Below are 27456 nucleotides of genomic sequence, written 5' to 3' on the forward strand. Positions count from 1 at the left end.
CTTCCCTTAAAATGCTGCAGTGGTGGAGAAAGGATGTTTAAAGGGAATGGAAGCTAGGCAAGAAGAGAAGGTCTGTGTTTGCAGCCTGAAAGAGGCATTGTGTGAGCTCTCATTTCTTCCATTTTCTAGGATCCTGTGCAGTTGTTCAGACTGAGAATGTAATTAGTTGATAGGATACTTAAGTATGGACTAAAGCACATGAGAACATTTCCTGGGGATTAACAACCTGCTGGGTCCATTAACTCGTGCTCATCATTAATCTCTAGGAAACACCCTGCACCAATGTCCTTCTTGCTATGATATGAAAAATGAAAACGCTTGCACACACAAAAATTAGCCCTTCCTCCCTTCTCCTACTGCCTGGGATTTCTTTTAAAATATAAGCAGTCTCTTATCCATCAGCATGGCTTCAATGCATAAATCCTATGGATCGTAGAGTCGAGCCCATTTTGTTTAGCACAGCACATGCGATGGAATGATGCGTCAGGGAAATTAAATTGCGTTTTGCCATTGCAACAGTGAGCAGGATTTAGCTTTCTATGTAGAAAACTGCCACAGAAACCCAGCAATTTATTTACAGTTTCTAATCCTCATGCCATTCTCCTCTCCCCACCCCCTTTTACACAATAAATAATCTTTATGGGTTCACCATAAGGCAGGTTTAAAATGCCTCAGCGGCAGTCCTGTGGCAGCAACACAGGGCTGAATAAAAGACTCCAAACAGCATCTAAATTGCTCAGAGTGCAAATACATACATGGTAATATGAACCTACAAAAGGCAAATTCATGCTGACAAGAGCTGCAGGATGGGCTTGCTTAGCAGCAGAAAAGCATCTCAGAACCCAAACTGGTTGTGGTGTCTCTTTCATATATGCACACGTACTGTATACTGACACACAAATGTTCTTTCTGTGGATGTTGGGGGTGGGGGGATGCATCTAGCACTATTTTAGCTGCTTAACTCTTTTCCTTACTGCTGGAGCCCTTCAAATGTTAACTATGCTTTCACAAAGGTGTGAGAGAGACTTTATAGAAATAATTGTTGTAAAGGGGTGTTTTTGCATACATGGCCTCAGTCTTTGCCACCTCCTAGGGAGTCTGTCAAGGCACAACTTAAAAGCTCATTCAGGCAGCCATGACCCCCTGCTTGCAGCAGATTGCCTAAAAGGTAAGACAAATCTAAAAAGAAGTAAAAACTTAAAAGCAGCCTTCTCAAAAGCTGCATAGTGTGTGTCTGTGTTGTGTGTGTGTGTGTCTGTGTGTGTATGTATGTGTGAAACCTAAAGTGTTTAAAAGCTTTAATATTGATGGCCTGTCAACTTTGTCCTGATTCTTTGGCTTTCAGTTAAAAGGTTTTTGTTGTTGTAGCTTATGCAGTTGCTCTGTTGCTATGGAAACGTGACATCAAAATGACGTTTCTCTGTTTAAAAGCTTTTAACTAAATTCCTGCCTGTCAGATGTAGGCCCCATTTTGTGCACTCAAGCTTCAAGCTGTTGCAAAGAGGTTTCATGTGTTCTGTTGTCATTCAAATCCTGTAGCTTCATATGCATGCCTTGCACTGCAAAATCCTAAACTAAAAACTAAAATCTATATTAAGTGTTCTCTTTTAAAACCCTTTTAGGTCTCTCAGCAATGGCTGCAGCAGAAATCCCCAGTTATATTGTTTCTTCTCAGACTGAGAAGCACAGGAGGGCCAGGAACTGGACTGATGCAGAAATGAGAGGTTTAATGCTGGTTTGGGAAGAATTTTTTGATGAACTGAAACAAACTAAAAGGAATGCCAAAGTTTATGAGAAAATGGCAAACAAACTCTTTGAAATGACTGGAGAAATTCGCCATGGAGAAGAAATAAAGATAAAAATTACAAACATGACATTCCAGTACAGGTAAGTTTCAGTTAATTCCTTTTATTCTGAGAATTTATTGACATTAATTAGGTTCTTGTCTTTCTGGAAAGATCTTATAAAGATAGTCCATAGATGAAAGATTAAAGGCTGTTCATAGTGCTCTTAAAAATCACTCTTACCATACCATGCTATCATTCCTAATTTTTCTCCTGTGTATTTCAAAATGCTAGAATAGCTTTGGTTGTTAATATAATTACTGCTTTTATGAAACAAGGAAATACAAAGGTAGTATATTAAAATATTTTGTTTATATTCTCACATTAGCTTCTATTTACAGTTAAATCCAGAGCAGAGCAGCTTCATTGCAAACTGGTCTCCTCAATATAATTTTTTTTTAAAAAAAAGTAAAGTAAAAGAATTTTAGAAAGCATTCTCTAAATTTTGCCATTGCAGATTGAGGGAGTTACACTTCAGAGGACTAAAATAACTGCATGCCTCATCACTGAGTGACACACGTTGCTATAATTGTAACCAGCATTAGCAAATGAACAATTACATTTGCAGAAATAAATCAGTGCGCACTGTAAATTCTTTTCCAGCTGGGGGAGGCAACAGAGGTGTCTAAAAGGAGATAATGAAGTATAGTTACTGTCCATCAGGAAGGAAAGTTGATTTAGGAGAATGAAACGTTTGCTGTTGGGGGTGGGGGTGGGAGGGAACCCACAGAAAAGTATTTGCATGCTGTTGCTGAAAAATGGTTTCTTATATCTATGGCACAGAATTGCCAGATCTGCTTTTAGCTAAGTGATATTTTGAAACAACATGTTGTAACATGGAATGCATGAATCTCAAATATGTGTTTCCTTTATTTAATCTCTTCTCAAAGCATACATTAGTAACAATGAGAAAAAGTTACAGCAGGCATCCATGTTAAATCTTCTTGTTTCATGTTAGAGCAGCTTTCCTGTATTTAAATCATAGGCTATGCTATAAAAGGCAATCTGGGGAATCTTGATAAGCATTTTAAAATGTGCATTTTGTCTTTCGACTAGCCCATTTTAAGATGGTTTCCTCTTAAGTTGATTGGTGTTTTGCATACAACAGTGAATATTCCCCAAATGATTTATTTGCACTTACCTCCCACCTTGAGGCTCAGCCCTAGTGATTGTACAGATGTTTATACTGGAACATGGTGATTATTATGTGTTCAGACTCTGATAATGAGAGTAAGAAATCCAGAAAAAGAATGCTGATGTTTTTAATCTGAAGGCCTAGATTCAGTTCTTAAATTGTGATGGCTCCGACAAGATGGTGGCAGGGAATGGAATGAGCATGCTGATAAATGTCTATACATGTGCAAGTTTTGAAAATACTATGTGAGATGGCATTAAGGCCATCCTTGATGTACTTACCCCTGTTCCTACTGCTGATCCCATGATAGCATTATAGCTGAGAACACTATGATACATGTATATTAACACTTCTATTGCACTGTTTCCTCCCACAATTGCTCATGTGGGGTTGTGCAGAAGGTTCTACTTACAAGACCTTAATTTATTTGCAAAGGAGCTGGTATTTTGTGAAGAGTTCTGCTTTGGTCTTACAACTAAAGTTCTGCAAGGTTTATTAAATACCAAGAGTGGATTCAGGATCGCTAGTCAAGGATATTAACATATGACAGGAATGAAATACCTTTCTGTTGTTCAGTTTGGGTTTAGCTATGGCTTAGGCCTTAAACAATGGTAACCTCAGTGGGTTTAGCACACCTGAACCAGTCAGCTTTAGTTCTTGGAGAGAAAATCAAATATAAGGCCAGGTGGTATTATTTTGGCTTTTGTTGTTTTTAGGTCCTGGGTGTTTCAGATGTGTCTTAGTTTGTCTAGGGACGGGGAGACAGGGAGCGTGTCCACTGACTATGGGCTGACTATTCTGGTGGTGGTGGGAAATAGAAGAAATAAAGTTGGCAGGTCAGCGAGTTGTTACAGAGGAAGGGAAGTCAGAAATCTATTAGCTGTTTCCCCTTCTGGTTGTCCTGCCAGTTCTTTGACCCTGGGAAGCAGTGCCAACCTCCCACAGACCCTCACCTTGCTCCTCTGTAATGCCAGGTCTGTCCAGAATAAGTCAGAAAGGGGCAGACCTGGTATGTATTACAGAAACTTAGTTGGGGGAGGGTGGTGGCCCAGTCTGGTCCCAGCTTCTCCTTCCAGGATCCTCTGTTGAGGAGCAGATGCAGGGACATGGGTGAGGAGATGGAGTGGCTGTGGTCTATAAGAATAACCTCTCCCTGACCAGGATCCCTGTTGAAATGTCTGACCATACTGAATGTGTGTACCTAAGTTTGGGGACCAGGGATAGACTGGGACTTCTGTTGGTGTACTGATCGCCGTGCTGCTCAACAGTCCCTAACTGAGCTGACGGACTTGGTCTCAGGTTTGGCGTTGGAGTCCCCCAGGCTTGTGGTGCTGGGGGACTTCAATGTCCACTTTGGGACCAATTTGTCTGGGGCGGATCAGGAGTTCATAGTGGCCATGACCACTGTGGGCCTATCCCAAGGGGTCTCAGGACTGACACACGTTGCTGGTCACATGCTTTATCTGGTCTTTTACTCTGATCATGGTGGTGTTCCATGGGTGGGGACTCATGTGATTTCCTCATTGTCATGGACGGACCACCATCTGGTTAAGGTTGGACTCACAGTCACAACCCACATTTGCAGGGGTGAGGGGCCCATTAGAATGGTCCATCTGAGAAAGTTATTGGGTCCAATAGGGGTCCAAGAAGCCTTGGAGGGATTTAGTGTTGGCTCTGCAGGTGATCCTGTTGATGCCTTGGTGGAGAATTGGAACAGCAAATTCACCAGGGCAGTAGACATGGTTGGTTCTAAGCGTCTTCTCCAACCCACTTCAAAATTGGCCCTGGTATATGGAAGAACTATGGGGGTGGAAGTGGCAAGGTAGACTACTAGAGCATAAGTGGAGGAAGACTCGACTTGAATTCGACAGATTACAACATAGAGCACATTTGAAGATCTATGCTCTGGCAATATGGGCAGCAAAGAAGAGATTCTTTCAGCCCATCCACAAGTTCACTTCCAGCGGAGTTGTTCAGGGTTGTGAGAGGCCTAGTAAGTGCCCCTCCTCCCTTGAATCAGAACTTGGAACCATCTATTACCCGCTGTGACGTGTTTAATGAGTTTTTTTGTGGATAAAATCTCTCATATTTGGGCCGAATTGGATTTAGACCCCACAGTTACTGCAGTATCTGAATTGGAGGTGTCCAGCAACTCCTCTTATGTGGTCAGGCTGGATCAGTTCCAGTTTGTGACTCTGTTGATCTTTTTGGACCTTGCTGCGGCTTTCGATATTATTGACCATAGTATCCTTCTGGAGCATCTGAGGGGGTTGGGGGTTGGAGGCACTGCTTTGCAGTGATTCCACTCCTACCTTTCAGGTAGATTCCAGACAGTGTCCCTCGGGGACTGTTATTCTTCAACATCTGAACTTCGGTATGGTGTCCCTCAGGATTCCGTATTGCCCTTATGTTGTTTAACATCTACATGAAACTGCTGGGAGAGAAAATCAGGAGATTTGGTGCAGGGTGTTATCAGTATGCTGATGACACACAAATCTTTTTCTCCATGTCAACATCATCAGGAGAAGGCATAACCTCCCTAAATGCCTGCCTGGAGGCAGTGATGGGCTGGAGGACAGATAAACTAAGACTGAATCCAGATAAAATGGAGGTACTTATTCTGTAGGGTCGGAACTCAGGAGATTATTTTGATCTGCCAGTTCTGGGTGGGGTCACACTTCCCCAGAAGGAACAGGCACACAGTCTGGGGGGTGCTTCTGGACACAAACCTCTCCCTGGTGTCCCACGTTGAGGCAGTAGCTAGAGGAGCCTTTTATCAGCTTCAGCTGATACACCAGCTGCATTAGTTTCTTGAGATAAATGATCTCAGAACAGTAGAGGCTGCCTGACTACTGCAATGCGCTCTATGTGGGGCTGCCTTTGTACGTAGTCTGGAAATTGCTGTTGGTCCAGAATGTACAGGTAGCAGCCAGGTCTCTGGGTCATCTCGGAGAGACTATATCACTCCTATCTTAAAAGATCTATACTGGTTGCCGATAGGTATCCAGGCAAAATACAAGGTGTTGATTATAACCTATAAGGCCCTAAACAGCTTGGGCCCTGGGTATTTAAGAGAATGTCTTTTTTGCTATGAACCACACCGCCCATTGAAATAATCAGGAGAGGTTTGTCTGCAGATGCCACCGGCTCATCTGGTGGCCACTCAGGGATGAGCCTTTTCCATTGCTTTGGAACACATTCCCTGCTGAAATAAGAGCCTCCCCATCTCTTACAACTTTTAAAAAGGTAGTCAAGACACGTTTGTTCACCCAGGCTTTTAGATACTGTTTTAATAGTTTGATTATTTTTAATAGTTCTAACGTTTTAAATTTTAAATTGTTGTAATATTTTAAATTTTTTATTTGTTGTTTTTATTGTTTTGTTGTAAACCGCCCAGAGATCCTAGCCACTACCACAAAGCAGATTCTGGCTGAGATCCACCTTGCCAGATGGAGAGAGCCACCCTGAGGGTTGGCACCAAGCATCTGCTTTATGGGAAAGATGCAACAAAAGAGTGTTGTAGCTCTTTAAAAGCTAAGATTTATTGTGGCAAAAGCATCCCTGAACTAGAACTCTCTTCAGAGATTATCACTGAGGATTTAGTTACACAGTATGTAGTGAAAATCCAGTTTGCATCTGACAGAAGTGGGCTGTAGTCCATGAACACTTCTGCCACAATTAGTCTTTGAAGTGCTACAAGACTCTTGAGTCTGTTGTAAAGCAATGAATAGTTGGGCCTTAACAGGGCTTCCACTCTGGAATTTGATGGGGAAGGGGCAGTCTCTTTTTAAGACTCTGAGAGGTTGAGAGTGCATTTGAGACCTCCCTATCTTTCTCACTGCACCTTGTGTCAATTTCATTCATTCATTCATTCATTTGACTAACTCAGTTTGGGTGTGCTATTAGTCATTGTTAATTTGGCCCCCTCCCTATGTGAAACTGGAGCAATTGTTCCGCTTCTTGAAAAAGTGACTGGAAAGAAGGCTTCTCTACACACACACAATGGGCAGAGGGTTGTGCCTAGCAGCACAGTGGCAGAAGGCTGTGTGTGTGTGTAGAAAATGTCTTTTCCTCTGTTGATGAGCAATGAATATTTAAGCAACCACAGAAGAGAATGAAACAGGGGATTTCATGGGAGGCGGAGAAGCACTTGATGGGAGGGGCTGTTTGTTTATTTGAATCCCACTGTGGCCCCAACTTAACCAGTGGGCTAGCCCCTGTCCACACCACACTCAAAGATGTCACCAGCTGGCTTCACTGTGGTTATAAATGCCAGGAAGTGGCATCATCTGGGAGTACCAGCTAATAGTGGAATAGGACAGACCCATATAGGGCTACGGAGGCCCAAGGATAGCAGCAGGAAGGGGTGGTGGAAATGTTGCCCAGCCAGACACTGTAGGATAAGATGGCCTTCAGCAGTGGGAGGCATATGCAGCAGGGAAATTTGCAGAGTGGTGAAGCAAGAGGGAGAAGAGAGAGGCTGAGTTGTGCAGATCAAGGTGGCCAGATGGCTGGGGGAGGAGACCAAATTTCAGGGTACCAGGCTGGAAGGCTACTACTCCTTGCCATGGTTGCCAAGTGGCAGTCCAGTAGCCAAGCTGGGTGCACATGTACTCCTGAACTGAGAACCTGCTCTTTCAAATGGTTGTGCAACTCCATTCAGAACAGGTTGAATGCATACCACTGAGACAACAGGTCTCCTGACTACTGTATTTACCCAAATAGAATGCAACCCTCAGTTTAAGATGGCCTCCTTTTAAAAGATGAGTTAAATATAGGCTATACTATTTACCCAAAAGAAGAGGATCCTCAATTTAAGACAACTCCCCAAATTCTAACATTGAATCGGGGGAAACCTAGTAAATACTATATTGGTACTTCTGACTTGCCTGGATTAAGCCTCGATTTGTTGTTCACATCCAGTCCACTACAGCAGACAAACACCAATTCAGAACTTCCATAGTTACCCTGTGGAAACTAAGATGGAAGAGAAGAACAGAGCTGGGTCATCCACATATTGATGCTGCTGAATTTCAAACTTCTAGAAGTTTGAACTTCCAATTTGAACTTCCAGTGTTTTCATATCAATGTTAAACAACATAGAGGACAAGGTGGAACTCTGCAGGACCCCACTGACCAACAGTCAAGGGATCAAGAAGATATTCCTCAGCATTACCTTCTGAAAGACCTACCAGGAAAAACCAATACCATTATCAAATAGCACCCATAAGCACCATCCTAGAGACATGTAACCCAGAAGAGCACCATAGTAAATGATATTGAAAACCCAGGTCTTCTGAAGAACCAGCAGAGAAACACTTGCCCATCCAGTTCCAAGTGAGGGTCATCCATGATGGCAAGGCTGTCTTGGTCCCCAAATAGGCCAAAAACTCAACTGAAAAGGATTTAGATCAGGGCTGCACAACTCAAATGCCCTAGTGGGCCGGAACCATCAAAAACTTGGTGTGCAGGGGCCGAGGTCAATTTCTATCACATTACATTCAAATTAAAAATATTATTAGTTACTTGTGGATCTGTTCCCCCTGTCAATCGACCCATAGTTTTATCCTTTAAAGTTTTAAAGGATAGTGGCCAGAAAATGGGTCCTGTCCCTGCTCATCAGTGGGGCTCCTGGAGTGCATGCCAGCCCCAAACAAATGCTAAGTCCTCTCCTCTCCCTAAATTGCTGTTGCTTTCAGGCTGCAATCCTAGGCATGCTTATATAGGAGCAGGCCTCACTGGGAACACCATGGAGCATATTTCTGAGAAAACATGCAAAGAATGGTGCTATAAGGCAGTTCCCAGCTCCTGTGTTGCTGCAGGATACTTGAGGGCCAGTCAAACAGTCCCTGCAGGCTGAATCCGGCCCCCAGGCCTTATGTTGTGCAGGCCTGATTTAGATAATCAGTCTCATCCAGAACTTATTGGAGTTGGTTTGCGTCCACTCACTTCAGCATCTTGCTTGAAATTTTGGGAACTGACGACAAGTAACTATCCAACAAGGTGGGATCAAGGGAGCATTTCTTCAACAAGAATTTTATTATTGCCTCTTTCAGGCAAAATTTATTTTATTTATTTTTTATTTATTTTTACATTTTATATCCTGCTCTTCCTCCAAGGAGCCCAAAGCGGTGTACTACATACTTAGGTTTCTCGTCACAACAACCCTGTGAAGTAGGTTAGGCCGAGAGAGAAGTGACTGGCCCAGAGTCACCCAGCTAGTATCATGGCTGAATGGGGATTTGAACTCGGGTCTCCCCGGTCCTAGTCCAGCACTCTAACCACTACACCACGCTGGCTCCTCTCCTTCTCTTGAGCTATTTACCGCCCTCTCAACCCACTTGGCCAGCCCCGCTCTGGCGGCCAATCAGCTATGAAAGACAAGGGTTGAGCACACAGGTGGATGACATTACAGTTCCAAGCATCCTGTCTACATGCGTAGGCAGGATGTGTATCTTCAGTGCCATAACAGCTCAAACAATCATCCAGCACTGTAATCAATATAGAGTCTAAATCAAAACAGATCCGAGTGACTTAACTGTGAAGTATCTCATACATTGGTCAGAGTAAACCAGCAAGAACTTGTCACCTCTCCCTCAAGTGTCCATATGCGACAGACTTCTCTCTACTAAGAAAAGTTAACTGATTCTGCACAGATACTGTCCTGATTGGCCAGAAGATACTCTATCTGGGAACTTGGGGGAGGGGGAAACGGAGGAGAGTAAAATTTCAATTCTATGCTTATATATTTGGGAGTAAGCTCCATGGAATCCAGTAGTGCTTACAACTGAGTAAACATGCCTAGGATCAGGATGTACAAAAGAAGCTGTGTGCTTGACAGCACTGCAAAGACAAAACAGTAAAACAAAGCCAGCAGACAGTTTTCTCTCTCAAGTGGATGTCAAGTGTACCCCTCCTTTGTTTCCTCCATCATGCTGAAAAAACACCTCCTCTTCATTTTTTAATGCTGAGGCACATACCCCTAGAGCAAGCCTGCTTGTCCTTAGTGGCTTCAACTTTACTTGCTGCTCTTGCTGTTGTAATCAAGCAGTGGAGCCTCTGGATGCCTCCTAAAGATGAAACTGCACATATCAGATGAAGACACTTTTAAAAAACTAGCTGGATTCTGTTGTGCAGGTATGGATGGGAAGGAAGTCTGTTATCAGTTGTTCTCCTAGGACAGTTAATTACCCGGGATTATCACCTGATAGCCACGAAGATCGCATTCCCAGGTGATTCAATACAGTTGGAAGCTAAGATGTTTCCAACATTCCACATAAATAGGGCTGAAGGTTGCTCTGACCTATGCTTCCACAAATCAGTTTTTTAAGGTCCCATACATCTATTACTAAAAAAAACCCCCCAAATATACAGGTGGCCCTCGTTGTCTACAGGCCAGTACCTGTGGTTCTGCATATCCATGGTCAGGCCATGTACACTCGGCCTCGTTATCTGCAGATCTCAATATAGCTGAAATTATGCTATCCACGGTTTGGAAAACAAGAAGTTCCCAAAGCGGTTTACATAGAGAAATAAAAATAAATAAATACAGATGCATGGTGCAGTGACTAGAGTGCTGGACTAGGACCGGGGAGACCCAAGTTCAAATCCCCATTCAGCCATGAGACTTGCTGGGTGACTCTGGGCCAGTCACTTCTCTCTCAGCCTAACTTACTTCACAGGGTTGTTGTGAAAGAGAAACTCAAGTATGTAGTACACCGCTCTGGGCTCCTTGGAGGAAGAGCGGGAGATAAATGTAATAATAATAATAATAATAATAATAATATAGCCAGCCAGCATGTTGTTGTGATTAGAGTGTTGGACTAGGACCGGGAAGATCCGAGTTCAAATCCCCATTCAGCTGTGATACTTGCTGAGTGACTCTGGGCCAGTCACTGATCTCTCAGCCTAGCCTACCTCACAGGGTTATTGTGAGGAGAAACTTGTCCTGGGCTCCTTGGAGGAAGAGCAGAATATAAATGTTTTGAAGAGTGTGTAGCTGTAATAATGCCAAATCAAAGTTCAGCATTGAATATTTGCTTTGCTGAATAGACAAAGTACATAAGAACAGCCTTGCTTGATCATTCCCAAGGTCCATCTAGTCCAGCATCCTGTTTCACACAGTGGTCCACCAGATGTCTCTGGGAAGCCCACAGGCAAGAGCTGAAGACATCCCCCTTCTCCTTCAATTACTTCCCTGCAACTGATGTTGAGAGGCATCTTGCCTTTGAGGCTGAAGGTGGCCTATAGCCCTCAGACTAGTAGCCATTGATAGACCTGTCCTCCATGAATTTATCCAAGCCTCTCTTAAAGCCATCCAGATTGGTGGCTGTAACCACATCTTGTGGCAGATAATTCCATAGATTAATTATAGGTTGTGTGAAAAAGTACTTCCTTTTGTCAGTCCTAAATTTCTTGGCAATCAGTTTTATGGGGTGACCCATGGTTCTAGTGTTATGCAAGAGAGAGAAAATTTTATCTCTATCAACTTTCTCCATACCATGCGTGATTTTATCATGTTTCCCCTCAGATGTCTTTTTTCTAGACTAAAAAGCCCCAGGTGCTGCAGCCTTACCTCATAAGGAAGGTGCTCTAGGCCCCTGATCATCTTGGTTGCCCTCTTCTGCACCTTAAATGTCCTTCTTAAGATAAGGTGACCTGAACTGTATGCAGTACTCCCAATGCGGCCACAACATAGTCAGAGGCGTATCTAGGGAAAATAGTGCCTAGGGCAAGCACTGAAATTGTGCCCCCTGTCCAAACATCTGACACCCATCTTTCAGATAACTTTACCATAATATCAGCTGAAAAATACAAGTCAAGCTCAATAATCTTTTAATATTTCAAAAATTATTTAGCAGTGGACATAGCCGGACCAAAAAATGCTGGGAAACTACAAATTTCAGTATGCTGGGGCTCATGAAATACCCAAATACTATGTGGAGGTGTACTTGGAAAACTAAACAGAAGTGCCTGTCTAATTCTCTACTATGCATTGTAGCACCACTATTATATAAGTTTTAAAAATAAATAGAGAATGTGACTTTTCCCAGATACTGTGAAAATAAAGGATATGCAGAGTAAACTGTGTCACTGCTTGGAATATATTCTAGTATTTGAGAAAGACAGTTAAAATGAGAGAAAGAGAGCAAGAAACTCCCAGTGGGCCTTAATACTAAGGATTTCACACTGATTCAAAGACAAACTCACCATTAATAGCTATATTATTAAGACATCACATTTAACTCACTTATCACAAGACGCAAAGTAAGAGCAAATGAATACAATCCTAGCTGATAAGCTTCAGCTCAGTATCCACAAGCCCTGATTCTCTGTACATAGTGCTAATCTGAATATGTGTACAGTGACTTATATTAATTTTTTTTTAATTACCTGTAGCCCCTTCGGGGGGGGGTTCCTAAAGGCTGTGACGGGGGGTTGCAAAGGTTTCCCTTCCCCCGCTGGCCTCTAGGGCCTCGCAGGGACCATTTGAGCATGTGCAGTGGCCGTTTAAAAAAATATTATTTTTTAAAAAATGGCCACTGAAAACAAAATGGCCACCACGCATGCTCAAATGGCCTTTGTGAGGCCTGGCATGCCCTAGTGCCTCACAGAGGCCATTTGAGCATGTACGGTGGGCATTTTATTTTCAGCGGCCTTTTAAAATTTTTTTTAATTTAAAAAAGTTGTGCCCCCCTTCAAGTGGCACCCGGGGCATGTGCCATGCCTTCCCTACCCTAGGTATGCCCCTGAACATAGTTTTGTATAACAGCATTGTAATATTAGAAGTTTTGTTTTCAGTCCCCTTCCTAACAATTGCAAGCATGGAATTGGCCTTTTTCACAGCTGCCACGCATTGAGTTGACACATTCAACAAGCTGTCCACCATGACCCCAAGATTCCTCTCCTGCTCATTCACTGACAGCTCAGTTTATAAGCATATATGTGAAGTTGGGTTTTTTTGACCCAATATGCATGACTTTGCACTTGCTCACACTGAACCACATTTTCCATTTTGTTGTCCACTCCCCCAGTTTGGAGAGATCCTTTTGGAGCTTCTCACAATCTCTTGGATTTCACTATCCTAAATAGTTTGGTGTCATCTGCAAATTTGGACACCTTACTGCTTACCCCAACTTCTAGATCATTTATGAATAAATTAAAAAGCACTGGTCTCAGTACAGATCCCTGGGGGACCCCACTTCTTACTTTTCTCCATTTAGAGAATTGTCCATTTATACCTACCCTCTGTTTCCTGTTCTTCAAGCAGTTATCAATCCACACATGAACCTGTCTCCTTATCCCATGACTGCTAAGTTTTCTCAAGAGTATTTGAAGAGGAACTTTGTTGAATGCTTCTTCAAAGTCCATGTATACTATGTCAACTGGATCATAAGAACAGCCCTGCTGGATCAGGCACAAGACCCATCTAGTCCAGCATCCTATTTCACACAGTGGCCCACCAGATGCCTCTTTATCCACACATCTTTATCCACACATCTCTTGACCCTTTCAAAGAGCTCCAAAAGGTTAGTGAGACAAGATTTACCTTTACAGAAGCCATGCTGGTTCTCCCTCAGCAGGGCCTCTTCTTCTATATACTTAGCAATTTTATCCTTGAGAATGCTTTCCATCAATTTGCCTGCAAGAGACATTAAGCTAATCAACCTATAATTTCCCAGAGCCCCCCTGGATCCCTTTTTGAAAATCAGTGTTACATTGGCTACTTTCCATTCCTCTGGTACAGAGCCTGATTGTAAGGATAAGTTATATATTTTTGTAAGTAGGTCAGCAATTTCACATTTGAGTTCATTAAGGACTCTCAGGTGGATGCCATCTGGTCTGGTGATTTGTTAATTTTTAATTTTTTCAGACAGTTTAGAACGTCGTTTCTCATCACCTCTACCTGATGCAGTTCTTTAGCCTCTGTCTCTGAGAAGCCTGGTTCAGGCACAGTATACTCAGTAAATGCTCAGTATACTCTGCTGTGAAGACAGATGCAAAGAACTCATTTAGTTTCTCTGCAATATCCATATCCTCCTTAATAATCCCTGCTACCAGAACTGCACTAGAGTGCTGGCTAGACACTCCAACTCTGCTTTTTGCTTTAAGTGGGGAAATTAGCTACGCGTGGGGAGCAGTTTGGTTTCATTATCAATTTAAGCAAGTTTTGGTATTTTGGGAAAGATGAGGAGGCAGAAAATAGAGTTTAAAGCTTTATTAATAACAGCATGGGGATACAGAAGGTAAGAAGAGTTTTGTTATGCAAATGCAATAAATCTTGGATAATATTCTAACAGAGTCTTTCTGAAAACAATTTAGCTGAACTCCTAATGGAGAGTCAATCAGTTTGGCTAAGGTTCTAAATCATATCCTGGCTGAAGGCTTTTATTAAAGAGTGCCAGTGAAGCAGAGAGGGAGGCAAAGAGAGAAAAGCGGTTGAGGACTCTTAGAAGAGCAAGATGTTAGTTTTACCTTTTCCTTCCTTGGATTGTTGGTGTGTTCGTTGCACATTAGTTGGCCTCTTCACCAGTAGACAGGCGGGGAAAAGCAAGAAAGAAAAGTGTAGCAAAATATTACGTGTCTGAGAGACTGCCAGATAGTGTAATCCAGGGGACTCCCCTACATGATGTAAAGACTCTCTCTCTGCTGTGATGACTCTGAAAACATGTGGTGGGGTCAGGGCAAATATACTGAAAATCATACCAAGACTTGAATTGAATAAATCAAGGGTTCTCCTTCCCTGTAGGGCAAAGATGTTTGTGCAAAACAAAGATGTCCATTGCTAGCTGGACTGAGTCACTTTGAGTGGATTTTGCTCCACAAAAGGCAAAGGTAAAGCTATGCGATGTGCTGTGTTTAGTGAATGGAGCTGAACTTGGTTGCATATCTCAGGATTGGGATGTCTTCACATGTAAAAAATTACTAGTTGCTATTTTCTATGGGCCACTTCTCTACTAAGTCATCACCAGCCAATTTGTTATTTGTAACAAGTTGGGAAATGTACTGTATCTTTTCTACTCCAAGAAGGACTGTTTCAAACTGTTGTCTGACTAGTCAAGGAAATTCCTCCCTGATTGGTTTATTTCTTTGAAATAGGGTCTGCTTGCAGGCTGATGCCTCTATGTAAGAGAAAGGAGTGGGAGTGTCCTATTCAGTCAGATTGCTAGTAGGCTTGTGCATTTCGATTTGGGCACAAATCGATTTGTGCCCGGAAATGGCAATTTCGGATTATTTGTCTACAAATCAAAACCAGAATTAGACCTCCGATAATTTTCGTTTACAAACCGAAATGACCTCCTCTCTGATCCGAATTTTGTATACTTCGAGGAAAACCGGAACTCAATTTCAGCATTGCAGTTGCATTGCAGATTGTCCTTTTTGTCTCTCCAGCAGCAACTGACTGAGTGTTTGTCAGAAGGATTAGCATAGCAGAAGATAAGATATGCAAAAAGGGACAAATGAAGACAATGACATTCCCTTGGGCGATTTAGTTAAGAGAAATGCACTGTATTGTGATGCAATTGTGTGCTGAGAATGAAATGATTAAGTTGAGTTGAGAGCAGCCAATCCATTGTCAACTCTGTCTCGGCTGCTGAGATTGCAAGGCTTCCTTTCCTTCTCCCCCCCCCCCCCCAGTTTTCTCCCTCTTTATTATTTTGTGTGTAATGATTAAGATTCCACATGCCCCGTCCTGTTTGCATTTAAAATATCTAAGCCCGTGCAGAAAACAAAACAAATAAACAAAATGCCAGCAAGGACACCGCTCTTCAAGTCTCTTTCAAGGTATATGGGAGGCACAAGCTATTATCCTTGGTTAAAGCAAAAAGCATACACTTGCTGCTGGGTTATTATTAACACACTGGGAAATGGCTCTCTTTTACAATTGGACCAGCTCAGAGTGCACACAGTAATATTTTAATTTCTGAGCTCCGATGAGCTTAATTCCAAGCAGGTATTCAGTTTCTACACTTACAAGTGGGGCTACCAGATGTTCAAGGCCAATGGACTCAAAGGGGAAGCCCTACAAATATAATATTTAATATGAAATGTCAGTTTGGGTGTTCCACACAATTTCCTGGAGAGATCTTGAAAAACCTTCTTATTTAGGTTGAAGATCCAAACAGTTCCATACTTCGGCTCCTGCCCATTTAGCACATAACTAAGTTCTCTAATTGCCTGCCTAGCCTACTTCAAAGTGTTGTTGTGAAAAAATAAACTTAAGTATGTAGTACACTGCTCTGGGATCCTTGGAGGAAGAGCAGGATATAAATGTAATAATAATAACTAGCCAACCCCACACAGAGCTGTTTTCCCCTCCCGTTTCCTCCTGCCTCCGGTCTCTTCTCTCTTCCCCTTCCCTCCGGCCCGCGCTCTCCAGCCCTCCTCCTCTCCCATTCCTCCCCCCACACAGAGCCGCCGCCACTGTTTTTCATCCCTCCCTCCCGCCGCTGCCTTTCTCTCCCCTTGCCCACTGCCCCCCGCCGCTGCCTTTCTCTCCCCTGTCGGCTGCCTGCCGCCACCTTTCTCTCCCCCACCCGCTGCCTCCCAACTTTCTCTCCCGCTGCCCGCTGCCCACCGCTGTCTTTCTCTCCCTCGCCCACTGCCCGCCACCGCCTTTCTCTCCCCCAACCACTACCTGTCACTGCCTTTCTCTCCCCTTGCCTGCCACTGCCTTTCTCACCCGCTGCCCGCCACTGCCTTTCTCTCCCCCCTCCCGCTGCCCGCTGTCACCTTTCTCTCCCCCAGTCGCTGCCCGCCGCTGCCTTTCTCTCCTCTGCCCGCCACCTGCCGCCTTTCTCTCCCCGCCCGCTGCCCCCACCACCTTTCTCTCCCCCTGCCTGCTTCCCGTTGCTGCCTTTCTCTTCTCCCACTCGCTGCCCGCCGTCGCCTTTCTCTCCCCGCTCCTCCACCCACCAGCTGGCCGGAGGCCACTGCCAGCACTTTCTTCCCCCTCTCCTCCTCAGTCCTCACTTCGGAACTCTTGCAGCTTGTCGCGAGAGTTTCGTCGCCAAATCCTGGGCACGCATGTCCCAAGAGAATTAAATACATAGATAACAATGGCAGTGGGTTGGGTGGCCTGCCACAACCCAGACTCCCATGGAATTGGCCTAAGGGCTGCTTTCTTAGGAATTGTCAATGTTGGAGTGTCTTTGGGGCAGATTTGGGGCAGAAAGGGGTCTGCTGGGGCAGAACAGTGGGCTGGGTGGAAGTGCCCCAAGGGGTGCCTGCCACAACGCAGATTCCAAAGGAATAGGGCAAAGGGCTGATTTTTTGTGATTTAGGGAAGCTTTTCCCGCAGAGGGAATAATGGTGGTTTCAGCAGCCCCATAACTACACTTGGGGAGCATTAGTGTGGTGCTGAGTGAGTGGTGGTGTAGTGCACAGAGGGTGCCAACCACCCCCCTGGATTGCTAACCCATTGGGATACTGGGCTTTGTTGTTTCTGAGGTGTTGAGTTTAGATTCTCTGGTAGCAAATGAGATTTTTAATGAAAAACCATAAATCCACTCTCATATGCTACCAGAGAATCTACTCTCAGAACACCTCTAGAACAACAAAACCCTGTACTTCATGGGTTGGCAACCCATGTGGGTGGTTGGCACCCTATGTGCACTACACCGCCACTTGCTCTGGGCCACCCCATTGCCCCCCAAGTGGAGTTACGGGACTGCTGAAACCTCCATTATACCCTATGAGGAAAATCTGAAAGACGCGTAACTTCATTAATTCTTTAAAAATCAGCCCTTTGCCAAATTCCTCTGAAAAAATTGTGGTAGCTTCCTTGCACCAACTGGGCACTACCACCAACCACACTCCACTATGGGCCTTGTGAAGCTATACTTGTGAAGCTATACTTTGTGAAGCTTTGTGAAGCTAGCCTTGTGAAGCTATACTTTTCCTGAAACCTCCATTATACCCTATGAGGAAAACCTGAAAAACGCACAAATTTCAAAAATTCACCCAAAATCAGCCATTTGCCCAATTCCTTTGAGATTTTTGTGGTAGCTTCCACTAATTGGGCACTACAACCCCCACCCACTCTTTTGGCCATGTGACCCATTTTTAAATCCGAATTAATTCAGATTCAGATTCGGATTAATCAGGATACAAAACAAAACTGGGGTGATTCAGAAGGCTTAATTTCAGACAGAATACAAAATGGGGTTGATTTGTATTTGGTACAAATCGAAACAGAAAAAATACAAAACGCACAACCCTAATTGCTAGTTTGACCTGAGGCACATTGCCCCACACTTGCTCATGCAAGGGACCATTTGTTAATGCAATACTGCCTTTTTCACTTAGGCAGGGTGTTTGAAACTAAATGTTCCTCAGACTGTTCTTTTTCATCTCCCTTGTTGTCATCTTGCATTTCTTTTGCCAGAGTTTGTGTTCCTTTCTGTTCTCTTCATTTGGGCAGGCCTTCCAATTTCTGAAGGAATTCTTTTCCCCCTTGCTGAAGGAATTCTTTCCCCCCTTTATAGCTTCCTTTACTTTGTTTGTTAGCCATGCTGGCATCCTCCTGGACTTGGTGGTATCTTTCCTCCTTTTTGGTATACATTCTAACTGGGCTTCTAGTATTGTGGTTTTAAATAAACTCCATGCATTTAAACAAACTCCATGCATTCTGGAGCAAAGTGATTCTCCTGATTTCCCCTTTCAGTTATTTCTTCACCAAACTCCTCATTTTAGAGAAGTTTCCTCTTCTGAAATTCAAAGTGTCCATGTTAGACCTCCTTGGCGATTCTCTCCTCACAGGTATGCTGAATTTGATCACACTATGGTCACTATTCCCTAAAAGTTCCATGACACTGACATTTCACACCAGGTCCTAGACACTACTCAGGATTAAGTCCAAGACCATCTTCTCTTTGGTTGGTTCCATGACCAACTGTTCTAGAGCACAATCATTCAGCGTATCTAGAAATTTGGCCTCTTTGTCATTACGTGACTGTTAATTTACCCAGTCTATGTGTGGGTAATTGAAGTCACCCATTATTATAGCTTAGTCTTTCTTTGGCACCTCCCTGATTTCCTTCTGCAACTCCCAGTCACTGTCAGCATTTTTATCCAGCAGGAGATAGCACGTCCCTTGTACCACACTTATTTTCAGGCCTTGTATTGTCACCCTAGGTTAACTAGCTTGTTAGATTCTATCCCTTCTTTAATATACAGTGCTACTCCACCCCCAATTCACCCCTCCCTGTCCTTTCTATAGAGCTTATATCCAAGAAGAATAACAGTGTCCCATTGGTTCTCACTGTTCCACCATGTTTCTGTTATGCCCACTAAATCTGTTTTTTTCATAAAGTAAAATCATTGCAGAAAGTTACATTTGAATATTTTACCATTTTTCTCTTCCATTTGAATGATTCATTCATGACAGACACACAACTTAAGTATTGCACTTTTGCTCCTTTCTTTAGCCTTCAACTGGCACAAGAGTAGTGTTATTTATAATTTATTTTGAAAGCTTTTTTACAAGTCCCAAGAGATTAATCTTGTTTTCATTCAGCAGCTCAAATAGTAATAGTAAACAAAATACTGCCATAATAAAAAGAGACGCCAACAGCCAAGAGGGTTGGATTTTTAAAATGGAAATAAATCAAGATATGTATATTTTAAATTCTGTAGTGACTTGCACTCTGTGCACTAAAAATGTAAACTATACGGAAACGTGAGCTCTAAGGCCCCATAATTCTCACATATTTCAGTTTATGCATGCATGTAACATTACTTTATTGCTCACACTGAATGTGTGAACTCAGTCTCTTGAAATACACTGCATTTGAGATATGGTAGTTCCATTAGCAGTATATGAACAGTAGCAGCTCTTTCACACATGGAAATCATCCCTTGATGTTTTTACTATCAAGTGATGAATGGCAATGTGAATTCAGCCATCTATGTTGCAGTGTTAATAAAGGTGCTGTATAAATGGGGCAGTAAAGTTGTGTAGTCTACACTCATTTATCAAAATTGATTGTTTAACATCCAAAATACATAATTAAAGATTTGGATAAATATATGTGCTATAAACATGGAGTAATTTCACACACAGATGTAACTCTCTGACTTGGCACTTGTCCTCTGAAGCATACAATTAATATTTTATGTATAGTATTCTTAGTTATTTTTATTGTCAGTAATTTAGCCACAATACCAGATTTGCTGCAATTAAGCAAATACTTAATCTTATTGACTTCTTTTTGTTAAATCTAGTTTAAGGCTAAAAATTATTATCCTGAGGGCTCTATTTATTTATTTATAAGATGTATATACCATTTTTCTCAAAGCCACTTGCATGCAAAAGGAATGAGAGGTTGGTTCCCTGTCCCAGAGAGGATCACAGTCTAAAAAGAAACATAAGGGTGATATCAGCAGTAGCCTCTGGAAGGGATGCTATGCTGAGGAGTAGCTATCCGCCTACTAAATAGAAGACAGCTAAAAATGACCTAATGGCGCAGCAGGAAATGACTTGCCTAGCAAGCATGTGGTTGCCGGTTCGAATCCCTGCTGGTATGTTTTCCAGACTATGGGAAACACCTATATTGGGCAGCAGCGATATAGGAAGATGTTGAAAGGCATCATCTCATACTGTGTGGAAGGAGGCAATGGTAAACCCCTCCTGTATTCTACCAAAGACAACCACAAGGCTCTGTGATCGCCTGGAGTCAACACCGACTCAATGGCACACTTTACCTTTTATCTGTTTAAAAGGTGCCTCTTTGCTCAGTTAGCAGAGGCTATATACAAGGTTATCCTCTCTCCTCGTCGGAGCTGGGTAGGGTTGCCCTCTTTATTTATTTATTTATTTATTGCATTTTTATACCACCTAGCATAGAAATCTTATAGCCCTATATGAAAGATTACCACCTCGAGAGGGAGGATTTAAATCCTGCTCCCATTCATACTGTACCATTAGCTGGGTACGTATGTGTGGGTGGGGTGGGGTGGGTGGGGGCTGTGTCACAAAATTTATGTTTGAAAGAGAGTGTCTTCACCTTCTGCTCCCCTCTATAGATACAGTAGCTGCTATTGTTGCCTGTGTTATTAGTGTGTGTATGTGTGTGTGAGAGAGAGAGAGAGAGACAGAGACAGAGACAGAGAGGCAGGCAGGCAGGAGGAGGGTGCCTCAGTGTTTTTGTGTGCCTGTGTGACAGAGGCTTCACTCTGCATTGGTTCTTCACTCTGCCATGGTTTATTTGATCTGTAGTTTGTAACGTGGCTTTTTTTAAAAAAGTGATAAATCCCATATGGATTTTATTGTCTGCACCATATATTCATTGCTCTTGAGATTACAATTTTTGCCCGAGTTCTTGTTCTGTTGTGAGAAATGTCTTACTGAATGCCTTCTAAATTACTTAATATGTTGCATATATTAGTTATAATTGTGACTTGCAACTGCGCTCATTTGCTTGAGCTATCTGGTCTGCATGAAGTTTTAGTTCTTCTTTGGTGTCTTGACACAGATTGTGTTGATCTTTGGGGGCATGATATGTCTAAGTGGGAATGTCTTCTGTAAACACATTCAACAGTTGTACTCCATAGATGAACAGAATGATTTCTGTTGGTTCAACCACTGGGTTCTGATCCTAGATATGTATCAGTCTGGGGACCAGAGGAACAAATTGCTTCAGTGCTATACAAATGTTGACTTTGCAAATAAGTAGTATCATGAAATTCAGCAAATTTTCCTTTTCAAGAAACAAGGAATCCTAGTATTTAAAAGAGCCTTCCGTTTAAGAGAAGAATTATGTCTATACATCAAAAAACAAGGAAATTGTAAGCTAAGGTTCATGTTCACATGCCTTAACTTTGATTTCATGCAATCACATGCCTCATATATTGTAGTCACTTTTTCAAGATCATTTTATTTCAGGAAGCATTTCAGCCCCCTTGATAGTACAGTTATTTGCCCTTAAAAGATTTGCGGGCAGTGTGTGCAGTATACTTAAAACATAAATTAACATGCAGTGTACTCAAAACATAATTGAATAACCACTGCCATGAACTTAAACAGTTCCCTACCATGAACGTATACAGCAGATATATATCAATATTGCCATTTCACTGGTAAAGTAGTTCACCTTTTGCTCCACGTAAAATACTAAAAGTAAATTCATGAAAGAAGGAGCTTCAAATACCCACATATGTTTTCTTCTCTTTAGTGGCCCCAGTTTAATTAAAATACTAAGCTCTGAATAGTTTTACACACTAAAACATTATTGTTAATAGATTTTTTGAAAACTGCATGAAATGACTGAGTTTCTGAGTTTTCATGCATGAATGTGTTTCTTCCCCCTTCATTGCAGGAAATTAAAATGCATGACTGACAGTGAAACCCTTGCACCTGATTGGCCTTATTTTAAAACAATTGACAGAATACTATCAAAAGTGTCAGAGCACAATGATGTGAAAATGCATGACAGTCAGCAACCAGGCCCTTCAACGTCACAAACTGAGGCCTCGCAGTCACCATCTGCCAAGTCTACACCTCTCTATCTGCCATATAACCAGTTCACATATGAAGGGAGAGAAGAATTTTTCGAAGATGAGCATTCTGAGAGCTCGTCCAGCTTACTTTCTTATAAGTTAAGGTAACAGTTATATTCTACTGTGTATATGTTGTGTTTTGGGCTATCTGTGGTATAAAACATAAGCCACAGAAGCCTGTTTCCACAATGACCACTTACTTTAGGTTAAGGAGATGGTCCTGAGACCCTTCTAAAGAAGTCCTGTTTGGACCTTCAGACTTGTTTGGACTGTTGTCTGGTGAGATATACCCCTTTGGGGTAAGTTGCTTGAGCAGGTAGTGGCAATGCAACTCCAGGTGTTCTTGGGTGATACTGTTATCTAGATCCATTTCAATTCAGTTTCTAGCCTGGTTTTGACACTGAAACAACTTTGTGGCCCTGGTAATTCTTCTGGACCATTCAGTGGCTTTTGATACCATCAACCATGATTTCCTTCATTGGAGTCCACTTTTCAGTGGTTCTGTTCCTAACTGAATGCCAGTTTCCAGAAGGTGGTTCCAGGGGACTATTGTTCTGCCACATGGCAATTGATATGCCATGTGACTCAGTGTTGTTCCCCCCCGTGCTGTTCGACATTTACATCAGACTGCTGAGTGATGTCATCAGAGAATTTGGAGTGTGATGTAATCAATATGGTGATGACTCCAAACCTTTTTTCATCAATCTCAGATGAGGTCGTGCAGGTGCTAAACCAGTATCTATGATTTATATTAAACTGGAAGAGGACCAGTAAACTGAAGTGCATTAGCAATAAGATAGAGATCCCATTGGTGGGTACTTTCCCTGTGTTGGTAGAAGGTGGCTGGTCTCTTGTGGATAGGCTTGTGCTCCCCTTGAAACCCAAGATTTGTAAAGCTGGTGTACCAACTATGGCCTCATGATACACATGGAACATATCTCAACAAACTATATTGGCTCCTGATTTGTTTTCAAGCCCAGTGCAAGGTTTTGGTTTTAACTTTGGGCTTAATTTACCTTAAAGACTGCCTCTCCTTACAGGAGTCTATCCAACTGTTAACATTCTCCGTGGCATTTTTTGAGGTCTCTCTGCCTATGGAAGTGAAGTGTGTGAGGATTTATGAGAGGGCCTTTTCGGCTGTGGCTTTGGAGGTCTCTCCCCAGGGAGGCTTGCCTGGCCCAAGTCTGATGTCTTTCTGTTTCTTACTTGTCTAGGCCTTTTAGATGCTGTGTTCTTAAGTGCTGTTTCTAATCTGGTTTACACGATCTCTCCATTTCTCTGTCATTATTCTGTATTTCTGTGCATTCTTGTTGTGCTTTAAATTATGTATTAGCCTTTCTGAGACATTTCTGCCTGATTGAGTGGGGCATAAAAATGTTAAAAAGATAAATAAATGAAATGATCAGAACAGCAGCCTCACATGCTGCACAGTAAACTGAAACTGACGAGAATTTTCAAAGCAGTTTGCGATAGGGAATGGGGCTGCTGTTCAAAGAAAAAAATTAAGTATTCTGCTGAGTGATGCAGCACTTTGGGTTAGTTCAGATGTAAAAAGGAGCCATCAGCATATCCTTGCTTCACACAAAATCCCTTGAACCTCAGGAGCATGCATTCCCCCCTTGAGAGTAAAAAGTATTTGACATTCTGGTTTGTTTCAGACCTTTGTTCACAATAAACCAGGATTATTTGGTTCAAATGTAGCAAGTAATCCTGGCTTGTTCCTGATCTGAATCGGAAGCAGAATACTTCTGACTCTCAAACAGGCAGGTAACAGGGAGAGCACACAATCATAACAACAGCCCTGTTGGATCAGGGCCAAGGCCCATCTAGTCCTGAGGCTTGGGGACATTGTACAATGCCAGAATACAATCCTAATATTCTGCATTAAATTTGAATTGGCTGTTGACCTCTATGCTCCTGTTAACTTTTTAAGTATATTTGCTATGGTAGTTTATGTCCCCATGAAAGCTCTAAATATATTTTCTGTTGCATTGGGTGAGCTTCCAGAAGCCCCTTGTCCTCAAACATTCATTTCTGAAGACAAAAATAGGCCTGATTGATGCATGTTCAGGCATTCAACTTTTGCCTGTGCTGATTCTGTCAGCTATTAGTGCAGATACCTAATAGGTTTTGTGGGAATCCTGAATTCATAAAACACTGTTATATCCAGAAAACCCTTTTTTAGACATAGACATTTTTAGATTTTTAGATCTAGCTCAAGGACAGCCAAAGTGTAGCTGCTGTTGGACTACAGCTCCCGTCATCTCCAGCCGCAGTAGCCAATAGCCAAGGATGAGGAGAGCTTTGGTCCAACAGCATCCCAAAAGCCTCAGACTGGCCAACCCTGATCTAGGTTTTAAAATACAACTCACTTTCTACGCTGATTGATATTTGCCTAGTCCAGGAGAACATTACTGAGTCAGCTTGCTGAGAAGATTTATGACACTGGGCTCTTGATAATGACGCTGCAAGACCAGATTTGATGCTGAAACATTTGTATTTCAGAACTGAAGAGAGACCTGTGAAAAAAAGAAAAATGCAAAGCTGTAGCTTTCAAAAGAAGAAGCTAAAATTAATGGAAGCAATGCTAGAGGAACAAAAGAAGTTGAGCAGAGCTATGGAAGAAACATGCAGGGAAGTGCGAAGGATTCTGGATCAGCAGAACATAATCCAGGTTCAGAGTCTGCAGCTGCAAGAGAGAATGATGAACCTACTGGAGAAAATGATCTCCAAAGCCAATGTTTAGTCTCCTTTGCAATGCTCCTGAAAGTACAATATTTATCTATTTTTGAGAAATTGCATATTTCTAGGTACCTAGAAGCACCTAGGGTTGTTTCTTCCTTCCAGGTACATTAAAATTGTACTGTAAATATACTTAAATGAAGAGTCCAATCATTGTAGGACATGAGCCATCTAGACAACTGGGCATTTCTTAATGGAAGAATATTTGGTCCAGCTTTGTGAATTTGTTTTCTGGATCCTAGAGAGTTGCAAAATTTATAGAGTTGGAACACTCAGGATCAAGTCCAACAACATTATTTCAGGCCCCAACATAGGGAGAATGTTTTCACTCTGGTTTAAGAACATCATTCTGCATGCAAAGTTCCCAGTTTTAATCCCAAGAACCTCCAGTTTAAAAAAGGGATTAGGTAGCAAGATCTGAAGACCCTGGAGAGCTGCTACCAGTCAAAGTAGACAATACTGGACTAGATTGTCTGATTCAGTATAAACCAGTTTTGTATAAACATATTTGAACACTTTTTTAAAAAAGTCAAATTTTCCCCCATTATTGATAAAATATGCAATTAAATGAACATGTATGAATGAAACAGAAAATGGTGAATGTCAAATAAAACATGAAGAAGGATGTAAGGGAGATGGGCAGGAGGAAATCGGAGGGCCCAACAAGGTCTCGCTGTCTTTGGACAACTTCTGAAATTAGATGCCATGAAACATTCTGACTCCAGACTCTGCAGCTTCTGGTCTGAACAGTTAATTCCTCAGGGTCTAAAAAGAAAATATATCAGGTAAGCCCAGTTTTTCCTCTTTGTTATCCTGGAGGTCTACAGAGTGGAATGCAGCAGAGCAGTGCATACTTAGGCTTGGCTAAATGGACAACCAGAGGTTCACCTAGGTAATTTTGGAGCCTGGACCTAAAGGCCTTTTGTGCCCCTGCCCTGCCACCGCAAAATAAGCATCATCCCCCTACACACATGGGCACACACACACACACCCTGTGACACACTACATTTTTAACACGTAGGTTCTTGAGGGTCCAAACAGCAACACAAGAATGTAAAGAATATTTATTCAAATAATACACATTAGCAGAAACATTTCTACATGTGTATCATAACATATTCCCATTCCACATGTTTCTCTCACCACTCCCCTCTCTGTCTCTACAGGATCCAATATTTAGGCAACTGAATTTGCAAGTTTTTAAGGATGTGAGCACGAAGGCGTGCTCCAGCGTGATTAATGCAGCTTTAACAAAATGCCCCGATGCACACCTCTTCAGAAGTCACAGCCAGTCCCACCAAGCCCAATGGGGGTTGCTTAGTCACAACTGTGCATAATAGGATTGCCACCTTGGTTGTCATTCCAAAATGCAGGAAGCCCAATGCTTCCTGTTTCAAGCCAGGGGCTTTTTGTTTGTTTGGAAGATACGGGAGAGGGGATGACTCTTTTCACACACACCGTCCTCCCACCGCATGTGCTAAATGCAATTTATTATGTGATTGCCCCCGCCACAGGGCGATCCACAAGATTTCCCAGGAGGAAGCAATCTCCCCCCCCACCGCCGCCACCTTGATTGAGGGATGCAAAGCGATGCAGCCCCCCCCCTGCAGTGGGTCAAGACAGACAGATCCTTCCCTTGTTTCCTCTGCAAACAGCCCAGGACCCACTTCCATATGCCATCAATTTGGTTTGTATTGGATTGTAAACACAGAAGTCATTAGAGGAGGATGTGGACAGACACACAGAGAAATGGTGATCTCAGACACCCCTTTCCCTTTGGAAAGTAGCCTAGTAATGACCTCTCTCTGCTGTGGGAGCTGCTCCCAGCAAAGCAGGAATGACACCAGCTACCATGGTGCTTCCTTCCTTCCCAGCGGGCACTGCACTTTGGGCCCCACCGGCTGGCTCCCTTACCATCTGTGTCTTTTTCTGACTCCAGCACAACCTTCCTGCTCAATGAGGTAATTTAACAGGCACTCCACAGACACACCCCACCATGCTGATCTCAGCCCCCCGCACCTCTCCCCTCATTCCTCTCCCCACCAACAAGCCATGCCCCTCTTGCCCTCGATTCCCCACTCTCCGACCCTTATTGCAACTCCTGGCAGATTCAGAAAGACCCAGGACAGTGGGGTGGGGGGAGTAGAGCAATGCGGATGCAGCTAGGACTCTGAGAACTCCCTCCTTCCACCTTGAACATGTGCAAGTTCTTTCTGCAGGCTAGCTCTGAGGTCA

The 27456-nt window shown here is 42.8% G+C and overlaps 1 protein-coding gene across 2 annotated transcripts; it reads left to right on the forward strand.

The window, feature by feature from the left end:
- Positions 1-1125: 1125 nt before the first annotated feature.
- On the forward strand, positions 1126-25353 carry MSANTD1 (Myb/SANT DNA binding domain containing 1). 2 transcript variants are annotated; one of them, XM_053256921.1, is made up of 4 exons: positions 1126-1168; positions 1623-1887; positions 22299-22583; positions 24985-25353. In XM_053256921.1, the coding sequence occupies exons 2-4, from the start codon at positions 1634-1636 to the stop codon at positions 25223-25225; spliced, it is 780 nt and encodes a 259-aa protein (XP_053112896.1). In that variant the 5' UTR covers positions 1126-1168; positions 1623-1633; the 3' UTR covers positions 25226-25353. The 2 variants fall into 2 exon arrangements, with proteins under 2 accessions (XP_053112896.1, XP_053112897.1); XM_053256922.1 differs by lacking the exon at positions 1126-1168 and adding an exon at positions 1446-1504.
- The last annotated feature ends 2103 nt before the right edge of the window (positions 25354-27456 follow it).

Source organism: Hemicordylus capensis, chromosome 5 (genome assembly GCF_027244095.1).
Source record: "Hemicordylus capensis ecotype Gifberg chromosome 5, rHemCap1.1.pri, whole genome shotgun sequence".
In the NCBI taxonomy this organism is placed as follows: domain Eukaryota; kingdom Metazoa; phylum Chordata; class Lepidosauria; order Squamata; family Cordylidae; genus Hemicordylus; species Hemicordylus capensis.